The sequence below is a fragment of the Epinephelus moara genome, chromosome 4, assembly GCF_006386435.1.
Source record: "Epinephelus moara isolate mb chromosome 4, YSFRI_EMoa_1.0, whole genome shotgun sequence".
NCBI lineage: Eukaryota > Metazoa > Chordata > Actinopteri > Perciformes > Serranidae > Epinephelus > Epinephelus moara.
In genome coordinates this window covers 19,088,761-19,102,833 of record NC_065509.1, presented here as the reverse complement: position 1 = coordinate 19,102,833, position 14,073 = coordinate 19,088,761, and the positions used below count along the sequence as shown (strand labels likewise).

General features: G+C 43.5%; 1 protein-coding gene across 2 annotated transcripts in view; it reads left to right on the top strand.

The window, feature by feature from the left end:
* Positions 1-14,073, top strand: part of atrx (ATRX chromatin remodeler) — a 45,514-nt gene that overhangs the window by 28,291 nt on the left and 3,150 nt on the right. For both annotated transcript variants that reach the window (XM_050042345.1, XM_050042343.1), the window contains exons 30-31: positions 9,565-9,714; positions 13,381-13,497. In XM_050042345.1, the coding sequence (XP_049898302.1) occupies positions 9,565-9,714; positions 13,381-13,497 (267 nt within the window). The remainder of the gene's footprint in view (positions 1-9,564; positions 9,715-13,380; positions 13,498-14,073) is intronic.

Here is a 14,073-nt window from a genome sequence, read left to right as displayed (position 1 = left end):
CCCTGACTCACCACTATGCCTCTGAATGTTCAAAGCGAGCTCAGTAAAGTTGTTTTTCTTTTTCTCCCTCTGGCCTACCCTGCATGATGAAGGGTCATTATTTAAACCCCTCTCTTAAAGATGTCTCTGCGCTCCTCAGAGAAACTAATTGGAGACAAAGGAAGCAGGAGCACTTCCTCCTAATGACAAAGAAGGTCCTTGCAGCCCAGACATGGGAGTTTGACTCCCCACCCACCCATCCTTAGACACCCTCACCTATTTCCTGTTCATCACCCATGTCTCTTCCATCTAACATGCGACCACATGTAAAATTAGGAGTTACGTCTTTGGACAATTTCTACCCGACTCTTCAGCATTGTCTGCAAATGTTGCTGCATTGTGCACTGTCGGTCAAGCTGGCAGGCTGTGGGCGTACCTCACTGTATGTGCTCTCAGCAGGTGATGGCTGCAGCAGTCATTAGGCCCTGTCAGGTACACTGAAAGGCTGTGGGGAGGCTGCACTTGAACCACAGTATAGACAGGAGCAGACTGGAGCAATAAGCCACACCATGCTTGTCTCATTAGGGGTAGGAAGTCACTTTGACCTTAAAAGAAAAGCCCCCCTTGAATCCTCTAGCATTATATATTACCAGTCGGTGATGTTCAGTTGAATGTAGGGTGTTTTTTGAGCTCACAGTTTTGTAAATTAGTTTTAGTTTGCGCAGTCTATATCTACTTGGGTAAGTGGTTTCTCATACTTCCCAGAATGCTTTTTGCCAGCTTTCAGAAAACATGCCTGAGCTTGTTGCATTGCAGGTGGAGAGAGCACTAATGATAGTAACAGCAAGGGACCGTGTCGTTGCAGGCGAGGGAAAAGCAAGAGCCATTGCCCTCGTTTGCTGCTTTCTGTTCTGTGGAAATATTTGGTGTCTCTGCCTCTTAAATGATGAATCTGTCTCTGTATTAGTGGTGGGAACCACATGGTAACTCATGATATTTTGGCCATGATAAAAAATGGTAGCACAATACAATGGTTCTGTGGTGCTTGACACATTGCAGTCATCTAACTAATGTAACTGAAGAAGAAAAAAATACCCCTTTTTAAAAAGGCAAAAAACAGGAATTATGTGGCTCCACACATTGACGCATTTTGGTGATGCCATCGCAAATGAAATGTTAGCAGCCATCCTGAGAGCTGTGCCTCATAACGGAAGAGAGCTCAGTAGGCTACACCTGTAGCGGCCATGGTGACAGCAGGTTATTTTTAGAAATAAAGTCCCTAGAGGGTCTGAAAGGTCACTCAATCTTGGAAGGAATACACTAAGTTGGCAACACTGTTGGGCTGTAAATAAACAGGATGCGCTGGATTCATAACACAACAAAATGCAGCAGAATAATCGTTTTATCTCTGTCTTGCACATCCCATAGTCCTTTTTTTTTTTTTTTTTGTTCAATCTGTGTTGTAAAAATCAAAGTGGGCCTAGTCTTTCAATTTAAAAGATGCAGGTGTTTCTCTGATTTGTTTTCCTCTGCTGTCCGACTCTGCGCTGCCTGCCATTTTTTCCACTGAGAGTCGGTTCCTCACTGCAATTTAGTCCAATTCTGTTCACTTTACCCTCATTCAGTTGATAAGCGCCACCATGAGGAGTCGTGACTCTGTATTCAGGTTGGCAGGGGAATTCATTTAAGGGCCTGCATGATTTACTAAAATCATTGATCATTGGTGCCAGTGTTTGGATAACATATTGCAAGAGGAAGTAATAAAATGTATTCCCATATTAATATTTTGTCCTGCCCCTTGTTGAACTTGAACATGTGAATAGATGGTCACTATTGTTACTGATTTTATTTGGCTAGGCTGTTGTTTCATTGTCAGCGAAAAGGAAAGGGTGAAACACACCACTAGATAATGGGCTTAGAAATGTACAGAACACCAACAACGCCGAATTTTGAAAAGTGTTGTTGTACTGAAGCCATACAAAGATGGCCTAAATATTTCCAGAAGGTCTTGAGGCAGCAGTATAGTTCTTCAGAATATTGTCCAATTAATCAGACAGCTTCTGAAACCCTTTCCCCCCACACCTTTCTCACATTGGAATTGGGGGTCTGTGTCCGACTAATTCCTGTTACTTCTCTGAAGCCAGCAATCAGACATTCACATTCACTTTGCACTATAATTGGCCAGTGGTGCAGAGGTGATAAGAGTCAGGGTTTGAACTTCTCTCCGGCTTTCTGTCACTTTTCACATTTATGAGTGCAACACTACAAATATCTTCCAGAGGAGACTGTTAGAAGCTGTGCAGCATTGTCCCTAAATGTAAGTGATATTGCATCTCTCCGTCTCTCTGACGGACGGTTTTTCACCCCGCCTTCCAGTGTGGCCATTCGGCAAGTTCTGTAATTATCACCCATCAGCACCAAATGTGGGTAAATTCTCTGTTTGACAAGTAAATTTAGGGAGGCTATCTGCCACACTGGCAGGTAAAACTTGATGTGTTTTTACGCATGTTGTGCAGTCCTAGTTTTGAAGCACTATTTACCATATGCGACATCAGCTGATCTGCTTAACCATCACATGCCTTTGGTCTGAAAGTCAGAAAGTTAATTTTGACACTGCCATTTGTAACAGCTGTAAACATTTGTGATTTCCAACACGGTTGGATAACACGTCCTATGAACCACTTCTTCTCCAGCATCGCCCTGCCCTCTGTCTATGGAACGTGAGAAACTGCAGAGTCTGGCAACTGTAAGCCTGGCCAGTCAGTGGACTGTGGAGAACAGCCCTTTACATCAAACTGAGCAACACCTCGCCACCTCTCTATTTGTACTCTTCTAACTACTACAGCTATTGCACAGCCAGCTTGTCATGTAGATTTATTCAAAAAAACTGATTACCATTTTTTGTCAGTTCCGTCATTATGCTCTAATTGACTCTGTGTGAATCCTTCCTGACCTGTCCGTCCAGCTCCAGCTGGCCGCTCCCTGTAGCGAGCTCTTGTAGAAATACACCCCCCCTACTGCTGCTAGCTGAGGCTTGCTTTTATAGGAATGTGGTATGTTTATTGTCTTTGTTTAGCCCTTTGTGACATGCATGATTTTGTTTCTTTGTTAATTGACTGACAGCTAGATAAACCCTCCGACTTGTGTGTAGGCCCTGGAGGGTGTAAAGACAATGTAGTCTTGAGGGCAGGGGTGGCCTCATGATGTCAGGCATAGCGCCTGTAGTTAAGTGCATTTCTGCTGAGAAACTGTTTAGAGCAGGCCAGTAGGGTTATGCGTATCATTTGTGTGCAGCTGGGGGAAAGAGAGTTTTGACTGGCTATGTTTAGGTATTACAAATATCTCAGCCACTTGCATTCCTGCTGTTGGGATCCTGTCTTGGCCCCCTCTGTTGCTATGGTTAATGCACCTGTGCAACAAAAGTAGTCTCTGGCAGAGACAGCCACTTTGAATACATTCAACTCCTGGACAACTTGACTAACTATTTGCTTTAGTGTGACAACTGGGAATCTCTGTCCCTTTGCCACCTCCAGGCTTGTTTTCTCTTCATTTATCAGCGTTTTCTTTCCCTTTTTAACTCTGTATTGTTTTCTTTTTATGCTGGAATCCAATCAAAGGTCTGTTTTCCTTTCCCATTTTTCCAATCTCTCCAACTTTCATTCTCCCGCACATTTAGTTCCTTCTGTGTAGTGTTTTTTTCTCCGTTAAGTAGAGGTTTATTGTTGTGGCAATGACAGACATAAAATAAAACGTGACTGTAGAAGCATGTTTAAAGCAGTATCTGCGCAATAAGTGACCGTTTAGGTGCAGGAAATTGGGTTAACATGGTGGAGAATGTTCTCAGCTCAAGAAAATATCTGATAATGCGGCCAAAAATCCTGCCTGCATACAACCCAGAGCTATTAATGCAGGCGGGTGTTTAATTGCATCAGACCTTATACAGTTAAGCGTCACCTAAAGTCTATTGGTAAAGTACGCGTCGGTGCCTGTGCCAAGTTGTAAAATCTACATGAGGCCCACTTATGTCGACTCCCAAGTTTTCATCTTTCTGATGTGAGAGCTGCTGAATTTGAAAACTGCTTTACATCATTTATGGACTGCTGGCAGTTGGGCCATTTTCATAATATATACATGTACAAGAATTTGACTTAAGGAGGGCATAAATTGTTCTCTCAATGGAAAGGCTTTCATACAGTGGTAAATGTCATGCATGTTGGATGACTTGTGTTATTAGTGTACTTCTTCTTCACTAAGTTTTGTTGCTCTGCCGAACTGTTTTCACTGTGTTTAGCAGTCAGCTGAAGCCAAGACTTCCATCTTAGTGCTCTTTTACATTAACTGCACATTTGCAGATACTTTGTTTAATAAAAGGGCTGTTTAGATAAAAAAAAAGAGAGGCAGATTATCAGGCTGTCATTTAAACCCAATCTGTCGAGATTCTTTGATCTAAACTGAAAGTCTTGAGCTTATCCTCAGATGTGGACATCCACCTCCATTATTAAATATGAACACATCAACTTATAAATGAAACTCAGTGTTTCCTATACATTGATTAATGTGTGGCAGCCCACCCTAATATCAACACTGACCGTCGCTACGGGACTACTGCTGCACGCTAGTTACGAGAGTCCCCCCAGCCGCACATACACACAGTGACAGGGCTTTGCATCAAATGGCTAACTTTACCTAACAGAACGGGTTTAATGACAGAGCAGAGCAGATACGCTGTCACTGTGACTTTGTACGGATCGTTTTTACGGCTTGGTGTCAGCTATTACCTACTGCTGTGTTAGCTTAGGAGGTGAGCCGCACCGTAGACGGCCCTTCAGCGATGCGTCTGTGTAACGACAGCAGTAGAGTTTGCTTATGCAGCGGAGAGTTGTTGTGAGAAACACTAAACCGTGGATACTGACTTCAGTGGCCTCCATGTTTGCTTCCTAAAAGGGGATTTATGGTTGTGCACAGACCTACGCACGTCGCCTATGCCGTTGTGAGCATTTTTACTTCTGCAGTGGTGTGTCTGTGTCACTCTGTAGTTACACCTCCAAAACACTAGTCAGTGGCAGTGGTTTCTGTGAAGTGCTGTTAAGTTTAGTTGATTCAAAACACACCCAAAACACACATTAAACATGGCTTAATAGAGACAATTTGAAAAACAAGTACACAAATCAGCTTCACTATAACTCACAGCACTGACAGACAGACACTGTGTTAATCGGGACACATTTTCCCCACAAATACAACATACTAACGTTACTGGCACAAGCCTATGGCATTTTACATTGTATAGCTTAGCCTAGCGGCTGGCGATCTTTCCCTCTTCTTATAAAAGCCAGGGGCAACAGCAACATTTAACAAAGGTAACGGCACACAGTTTGCTCCATTACAACTCACAAGGTTCACTGACAAAACAACTGTCCAGTACTAAAAAGTTTTTTTTTAAACAAATACAACATGCTAACATTATTAGCACAAGCCTATGGCATTTTACATTGTATTGATTAGCCTAGCGGCGATCTTTCCCTCTTCTCATATGAAACCTGGATAAATCCCAAGTATAAATCCCTGAAGGATAAATCACACACAAGATGTGAAATGCTGTTTTAGTGGAGGCCTTACTGTCCTCATTACTGTCCTTATTGTTTCTTATCTGTGAACTAAAAGTAAATACAAGCTCCATTTCCCCTGAGGGAAATGGTGTCAGTATACAGCGACAGACAGGAGGTCTGCGTCACTGCGACGCGTAGTTACAATTCTGGGGAGGTGCACGTTAGGCTACGGCGTAGGCTACGGCGTAGGTTACGGCGTAGGATCCAAAACGACGTGGAGCCTACGCCGTAACCTACACTTTGATTCAACGCAGAACTATAAATTACGTGTAATGATGGCGTGCTGTGTGTGACGTTTTTGTCATTGTTCTTCTGTGCATATGGGTCAGTTCAGGACTATGAGCAGTTTACACTGTAATCTGACATTGGCCACATTGAACAGCAAAAGAGGAAAAAATCGGATCTGAGCAATAAATTCAATTTGAGCACTCAGGCTTGCAGTGTGAACGTAGCCAAATACACACACTGTGCCAAATGCCAAAATTCCCTCCCAGATTTCAACCCCCCAGAAATACTCACCCTGCTCCCTATATTTTTTCTCAGAGGGAGAAAAAAAATACAAGTTGAGTTGAGTGGGGTAATTTACCTCTTTCTGTCTGAGCATCTGCCCACCCAGCGTCTCTGACTTTCTCTCCTCCTCTGCAGTAAAGTGATAGGCTCTACCATGCAGCTCCATGAGGATGACAATAGCCCAGGTCAGTTTACCTACAATCATTAGTGTGGGCTCAGGACACACACACAGATTGAGTGCGCTGGAACTGGAGATGGACCGGACCACCCCAGAGCCACTGCTGCTGGGGATTACTTGGGTATCCCAGAATGCACTGGGTTCCAGTGGGAGCGTCTGTACTGTCATTTGACCTGCAGCTCTACTGACCCGTTACTCGTTCGACGGTCAAAAGTGCTCCTCTTTAATGCATTTCAGTAAAACCGACACACTTTCTACAGGCTGTAGATATTGTCATACACAGTTTAAACTTTAGCACCAAACATTAAACTACAGCATTAACCGAAAAATAAAATCCCCATGTCTGGTCTGTCTTTAGCAAGGCTGTGACTTTTTCAGATGAGGTGAGCGACCGAGATGTTTTTCACAGTATGGCAGATACTGTTTATGCCAGCAAACGGGAAAGAAGCTGCCAGCTCTTGTTGTGGACTTGTGCCTGTTGGCAGTAGTTGTCACTGACTTAAAAATAATCCAGCTCAATCTGTTTAATTAGGAATCAGCCGCAAGCTGTGCTAAAATATTTCAGGAATTGGTTTATCGTTTTCAGAAATGGAATTTCTAATTCCATGATGCAGAGTTTGTTTTTGCATCATAGTCAGAAGTATCGGCCATCCGTCTCCTCATTCAGACGGTACAACAGGACAGTCGCAAAGCATAGAGGTGAAAATTTGTAGATTTTTTTTATTTTTTATGTGGAGCTGTGACAAATCAGTTGAATGTCTGAGTGACCACAGGATAATCTTAATTATCACTGAGTCAGATTTTGAGGTTTGGACTTTGTCATATGATGTAATAATACAGGCTTCCCATGAGCCATAAACATCCTTGAATGTTTGTGAATTTTAGAATAGAAATCAAGGCATTGAAATTTTTTAGACATAGCTTATTGAATGTGCTTGAATTGATATGCTTGGTGCACGAAAATATTCTTTTTTTGACATAAAACATTTGTAAATAGGCTACATTCGGCTGTCTGCATATAGTGTGTTCTCCAGCAGGGTTGGGCTGATGGCTGTCATAGTCATTGACCACAGAGCCTCACATGGAGATTTGAAAGCCCACACACACACACACACACACACACACACACACACCGGGACGCAGGTTTGCAGTGGTGTTAATGGCATTCATTGCGTGCTTCTGATCCGTGTCTCACACTATGCCATATTCGATCCTTGAATTTGAGGGAATAGGGCCTGGAAAGTCATTGAAAAGTTCTTGACTATGATGTTTAGGAGGGTGTGGGCACATCACATCTTGTACCAGTGCCAGCCTGGGCGCCTGTGCTGGCATCCACTGTGGCCTTTATTTGACCTTGTGCTCACCTATGTTGAAAGAAAAAACCCCACGATGGATGCCTTTTATCAGAGTCAGGCCAACAATCTCGTCTGTGCTTTTATGTCCTAATTAGATAACAAAACAGCAGTTGAATCGCTGGCTGTGCGATTGCTCCAAAATGTCTAGTTGTTCAGGGGTGGCCTGGTTTTGTCCTGATTGAGGGTGATGGCTGGGAAACATAAACATGTGTCAATGAGGAGCACAATCGGGTCCAGGGCCCAAGTGTTGGAGGTTCATGGGTATGTGGGTGTGAAGCTCTGTGGCCGTGTCTGCTCCTACCTGTTTCAGCCACCTTATCAGTCACTCTCTGGAGTTGTGAGGCCTAAAAATAGGTTCTTGTGTGGTTTTCGTGCAGCCCCCCCCCCCACTTCCAGGGATCCAGTTTCACTCTGTCTGGTCTGGTGTTTATTTTCTGTTTATTCAATACAGGTCTGCAATCACTGCTTAATTTCATAGTTTGGTGTTGCCTTTTTCCCCTCCTTAATACCAGTGACATCTATGATTAATTTTGTTTGCAACTTCACACTCATTGTCACAGTTCAAAGCGAGGCAGAGAAGGGCAGGAGAGGAAAGCAGAGCCCCTCTGTGAATTGGCCCGTGTTGAAGTTAATGATGCAACTTCTGTATGACATTGTTTCCAGATTGCAAAGTTCCAGTTTAATGTAAAGTTAAGTCAAGACAAAGAAAAGCAAACGTGCTGCAGAGAGAGAGTAATTTAAACCATGTTTGTGTGAGCAGAGCCTGGCCCAGCTCTCTTAATTTTACTCAGGTATTGTTTTCAATAACAGTGTAGTCATAGAAACCAGAGCCCCCCAAAAAACCTTATTTATTTATTTTTTGTGGTTGTGTTTTTTACATGTCCTGTTAATCCTCCTCAAAGGCAAATCCAAGTTTGTTTTTTTCTTGCTTAAATCCAAGCGGTAGAACTAAGATGAGGTTAGATTTGTGTATTCAGGTCTTGGTGACCTATTTGTATTGTTTGCCACATTTACAATGCAGGTGCACACAAGCTAACTGGTCCCTTGTTTTTCCAGTATGAACGCAAATTAACTATGTTTTGAATTAAACGCTTGTGTGCGTGTTGCATTGTGAGTGACTTAGGGGACAGTCTCGGTGGCCCCATTGTTGAGAAGCATTTTGTGACTGCAACATCCCTGGTTCATTTTGTGGATTTATGTTGCATGCTGTTCTCCCTCTCTTCCCTCTCATTACTTGACATCTCTCTGCTGGTGACGGCTGAGTGAAGGCAGAAGTGCTCTAAGAACTATTTTAAAAAGACAATTGAAAGTCTTGAGAGGACATATTAAGGCACACGTCAACACATTGGATTTTAGCTGGATTTCAAAGCACCGATGTATTAAGCGAAAATCAGTTTTGCATGTAAGAGGTTTATGAATGTCTCAGGGGTCAGCTGCCAACAGAACAAGAGATCTATAAAAAAAGAACATTTTATTAAGAAACACATTGTTTTGATCTAACAAAAACTTACCTTACATGCCCTGATGAAGTTGTCAGGGCTGAGTTAAGTTTCAACTCTGATGTGAGTTGAAACGTGTAAGCGCTAAGCCCATTTACTGAAGGCTGTAATTTTTGCAAAGCAGTGTGGCCTGGTATTTTCTGGTCATGACTTATGGATCACATCGATCTTTCTCTGTTGTTGTTCTCATGTGTCCTTGGATCTAAAGAGCACCTTTTTGCAAAGAAGCACTCAGCCAATCTACTGCTTTGCTCTCCATGAAGACTTGACCCCTGTTAATGCTGCATGCTTCACACAAAGCGTGGAAGCTTGTTTAAAGGATAGGTTCACTAAAACAATAGCCAGGTGCCCATATAGACACCGAAACAGACTTTTCTTGCTGTAACCTTTCCTCCTGTTCATACTGCTCGTTATTGTCATCCTCCCTGCTGTAGGATCCCTTCCTGGCTGAGATGCTGCAGAACAATAAGGACCAGATCATGTGTTACCACGAACACGACTCCCTGCTGGACCACAAGGAGGAGGAAGCCCTGAGCGAGGAGGATCGCAAGGCAGCCTGGGCCGAGTATGAAGCAGAGAAAAAGGTAGGCAAGGAGGATTTTTCCTGGCTCAAAATAAAGCAGAGGTGGTACCATTCGATCATGTGCACACACATGCATGTGTACCATGCCTTTAACTGGCTCCAGCGAACACTCTTTTTATAAGCAACGTATTTTAGGAGTTCTACTAAATATATGCTTTAAAAAAGGCCATAGTATAGTCAGTAGGGTTTATAATGTGAATCCCCCAAAAATAAATGTTCATCTGCAATTTTCTGTGGTCACAGTAATAGTAGTTGTGCAGTGAAGCTGTCAGAGGCTGAGAACATGACCACAAATACTGATATTTAGAATATCTTGTAAAACCATTTCATAAGCTTAGAAAATTACATCACTTTACTATAATGCAGCCTTCAAAACTAGAAAAGACAAAGACAGCTTTTTTACGATATCCAAAAAGAATTGTCAGTCGAATTAGATTTGGCTGTTTAATACGAATATTTGACCATTTGCTCCTTTTTTCCATAAAGAGTTTAAGAGTTTGAACAGGATTCAGCGGGATATTCAGTTTGACAGTAACATTAATGCAATATAGTAAACAAGCTAACTGCGCTAATGACAGATCGGAAGTATGCAACATTTGTTGCCGACACTAGATATCAAACAAAAGCCAGAGACTATGAGCTGTAAATTCACCACCTCTACGCAGAAGCCAGGAAATACTGTGATTTTGGAGCCTTGCAGGGCAAAGTCTCCCTCCTCCGGGCTGCTACTCTGTGTATGCAGCAGCCTGTATCAAACAGCAGTGTAAAGGTGAGAAGCACTCACTCTGCAGCAGAATCAGGGGACTAGAACGTTCCCAGGAGTACACTGCACACTAACTGGCAAAAAACCCAACAACAAAAAAATGACTGCTTGACTTGAAGCAAACTCAGTCAATTTAGGGGTCTTTGACTGATGATTCGAATCTCCGACTTTAGCCCTACACGATATCTGGTCTCATATCATGATATCGACATAATATCGATATATTGCCTAGCCCTAATTACGATACAGTGCCACCACGTTGGCACAATGCTGCATTTACAATTACAAATGTCAGAAATCTACCAAGTGCAGAGCTTGTTAGAAAATTGGTGGCACATAATTTGGTGGCACATAATTTGACCGAGGCGGCTGCCTCATAATTCTCCATGCAGTTAAAACCGTGGACATGTATGCTTCACACTGGCATATCTACCCGTGTTAAATTCAAAGGCACACACATGCAGCATTTGTACACCTTGTGTCCATCATTCTACAAATCATTGACATCAAAGTGCAAGGTGCAAGCAAAGCGAGGCCCCACTGTTGTTTGTCAAGATGTGGGAGTTAGTGTTGGATCTGTCCAATCTTTCATCACTTAAAGCATGCAGATGACAGGGTCTACCCCCCCCCCATTTTGGCCCACCATCAGGCCGGTGATCTGCTATACAAATCACTGAGAGGCTGTATAAGCAGAGTCTGTGCTACTTACTCTAAGTACGCAGGTCCACAGAGGGTCAGGGACTCCTTCTGTCTGCTTTACACTTTTCTCTCTTTTTCCTGCACCTCCCCCATTGTTCCCTTCTCTTCCCTCTCCTTTCTTGTGGGACAAATCAATGGACAATTAGTGGGGTTTATTTAGAGAAGTATATGGGGGGGGGGGGGGTTGTAAGAGAGCAGGAGCAGGTCTCCTCTCCCCCCCTGTGTAATCCTAGAGTCTAATTCANGGGGGGGGGGGGGGGGGGGGGGGTGGATGTTGTAAGAGAGCAGGAGCAGGTCTCCTCTCCCCCCCTGTGTAATCCTAGAGTCTAATTCACCCTAATGATTATTTTTCCAACACACTCTCCCTCCTCTGCCCTCTGTGTGCCTTAAGCGGCTTTTCCCTGAGAGCTCCTCTGCTTTTCAAGAGAACAGAGGGTTCCCAGTCGCCGCGAAAAAACAGTGGCGCTGAGGTCAAATATGAGGATTTCGATTGCGTTCGCATCACTGCAATCTGTCATACACTGAAGATGCACAAGTAGTCACTTTCATCCACGAGAGGCTGTTCAGTATCACATTGTATATTCTGAGCTTTGTAGGAGAAACAACTGGAACGTAACCCGGCCTCTGCTAATGTCTTCACAACTTAAGGGTTGGCCGGCGGTGGCCAGGAAAAGCTATGTGTATGAATATCAGATTTGCAACTCAGGAAATGGGAAAAACTGTGAGAACATGATCAGGCGCCCAAAACTAAACTGAACCCAGGAGCCCTCTGTCTCACTGGGATGACTTCAGCTCGGTACAGAGCGTAGAGAGGCACATGTCATAAATTTTTGGTTTTGGAAATGAAGTCAAGTCTAGATTTTGTGTCTGTCTGTCTGAAGATGTATGAAGTCTGCAGAGCATCTGAGAATGTAGCTGAAGTCCAAAAGTGGCTGCTTGTTAATAGCAAACCCAAAAGTGAAGAGTGTGTGTGTGTGTGTGTGAGTGTGTGTGTGTGTGCGTGTGCGTGTGCGTGTTCATGTGTGTTGTGGTTTTGCGGTTGTTTTGAGGTTTTGTACTGTTTAGGCCTGCACACCTGTCTTTCTGACCAGGTCCAAAGATCCCCCACTGGCCCCCAACACCCACACACAGACACAGACACAAACACACATACACACATGCACACACACACATACCCTTACATACCGGATGGCCAGATTACAGGGCACGGGAAAACCATCTGCAGCAGAGGCTCAATTACACACAAACATCGGCATCCTGCTGGCCTTTACTGGGACAAAGCTGTTTACTTCAGGTCACTTCTCTCACACACACGTTTAAAGAATACTTCACCCCTCAAATGATCATTTGTTTATCTGTTACTCACCCTGTGTCACCTTGAATTTGTGAAGAAAATTGTTTTTCTCACATAACTCGAACAAAGAATACAAAAATTGAGAACGTTTTTTAACAAAATTTGTGCAATATAATCCAAGTCTCAGTTATCCAGTCGTATGCTCAGTACTTCCCAAACAGACACCTAGTTCTGACAGGAAACTGAACTAAAAGTGAAACTTATCTATGCTCTCTTCAAAGCCAGACTCCATTAACAAAATAGTAATTTTACCTCGCTGAACACGGGAGCTGCAGGTCAACTTTAAGAGAGTGTAGATAAGTTTCACTTTTAGGTCAGTTCCCTTTCGGAAAGGGCTGTTTGTCTGCGAAGTACTGAGCATACGTCTGGATAAATGACACCTGGATTATACTGCACGAGTTGTGTGAGAGTTTGTTAACAGATGTTTTGATTTAGTTTTGCTTTTGTTAACACGGCACCCCTATGACTTCAATTCATTGAGAATTTTCTGAGTTTGTGGATTCTTCGTTCACTGGGGTGAGTAATTGATGTACAAATGATCTTTTGGGGGATGAATAATTTCTTTAAATCAGCAGAGACAGACTGATATCAGAAATCTTGTTACTATTCCAGAGTGAAACACGATATATGCGAAGAGTTAAAAGCTTTGTTGTAAATAGTTCTGGCTGAACATGAAAAGCTGGACAAGTCACAGTGCTCATGACTTCAACAGGTGAATTGAACTGTCTTTGGTCCACCACAGTGATGGTACACAGTCTCTCCCATCATGTCCATGGTGGCTCTTAACACCTGCTAAAATGTATTAATCCTGTTCTTGTCTTGTCTGTGCACCCTCTGTCTCCGTCTCTCAGGGTGTGTCCATGAGGACCAACTACCCGGCAGGATACCTCCAGACTAACATGGGCTCCTCCAACTACTTCTCCTACAACATGGCAGCTTTGGCCTCCATGACCAACCAGCAGCTGGAGGTAAGTAATGAGCTCCACATGCCCCTCTCCTGCCTCACACTCCTCCCTCTCCTTCCCCCACGGCATGGCGCCCCACATTCCTCAGACCCCACTGCTAATTGTGACAACAGTCTAGTAGCCGATGTGCCCGGCTCTGCCCCGCTCCTCCACCACGCAGTTTGTAATACTCCATGTCTGGGGCAGCAGCTATTTATACACGGTGGCACATCTGAATGAGGGGGGGGCACAGAATGTCCAATAGGCAACTTATACTTTTCAACAAGGACATCAAATTGTAAAATACTGTATCCTGGGTTATAGTTTTGTAATTGTCTGTCTGCCATTTGGTGCTGGGTGGGAATAATCATTACAGCTTTTTTGCTGGTATTCGTTAGGTGTTTTTGAGCGTGGAGAGACTGAATGATACAGAAAATATATGGGCTAAAAGAATGTCTTTAGAGCTGCACTGTTTGTGATAATTCTCTGAGGGGGAGTATGGACAGAAGTGTAGAAGTGGTACAAAACTTGATCATGAAGCCGACCCAGTGTTACTCGGCCAGGCTGATAGCTGGTCAACGATTTTTGAACAGGTGTTTA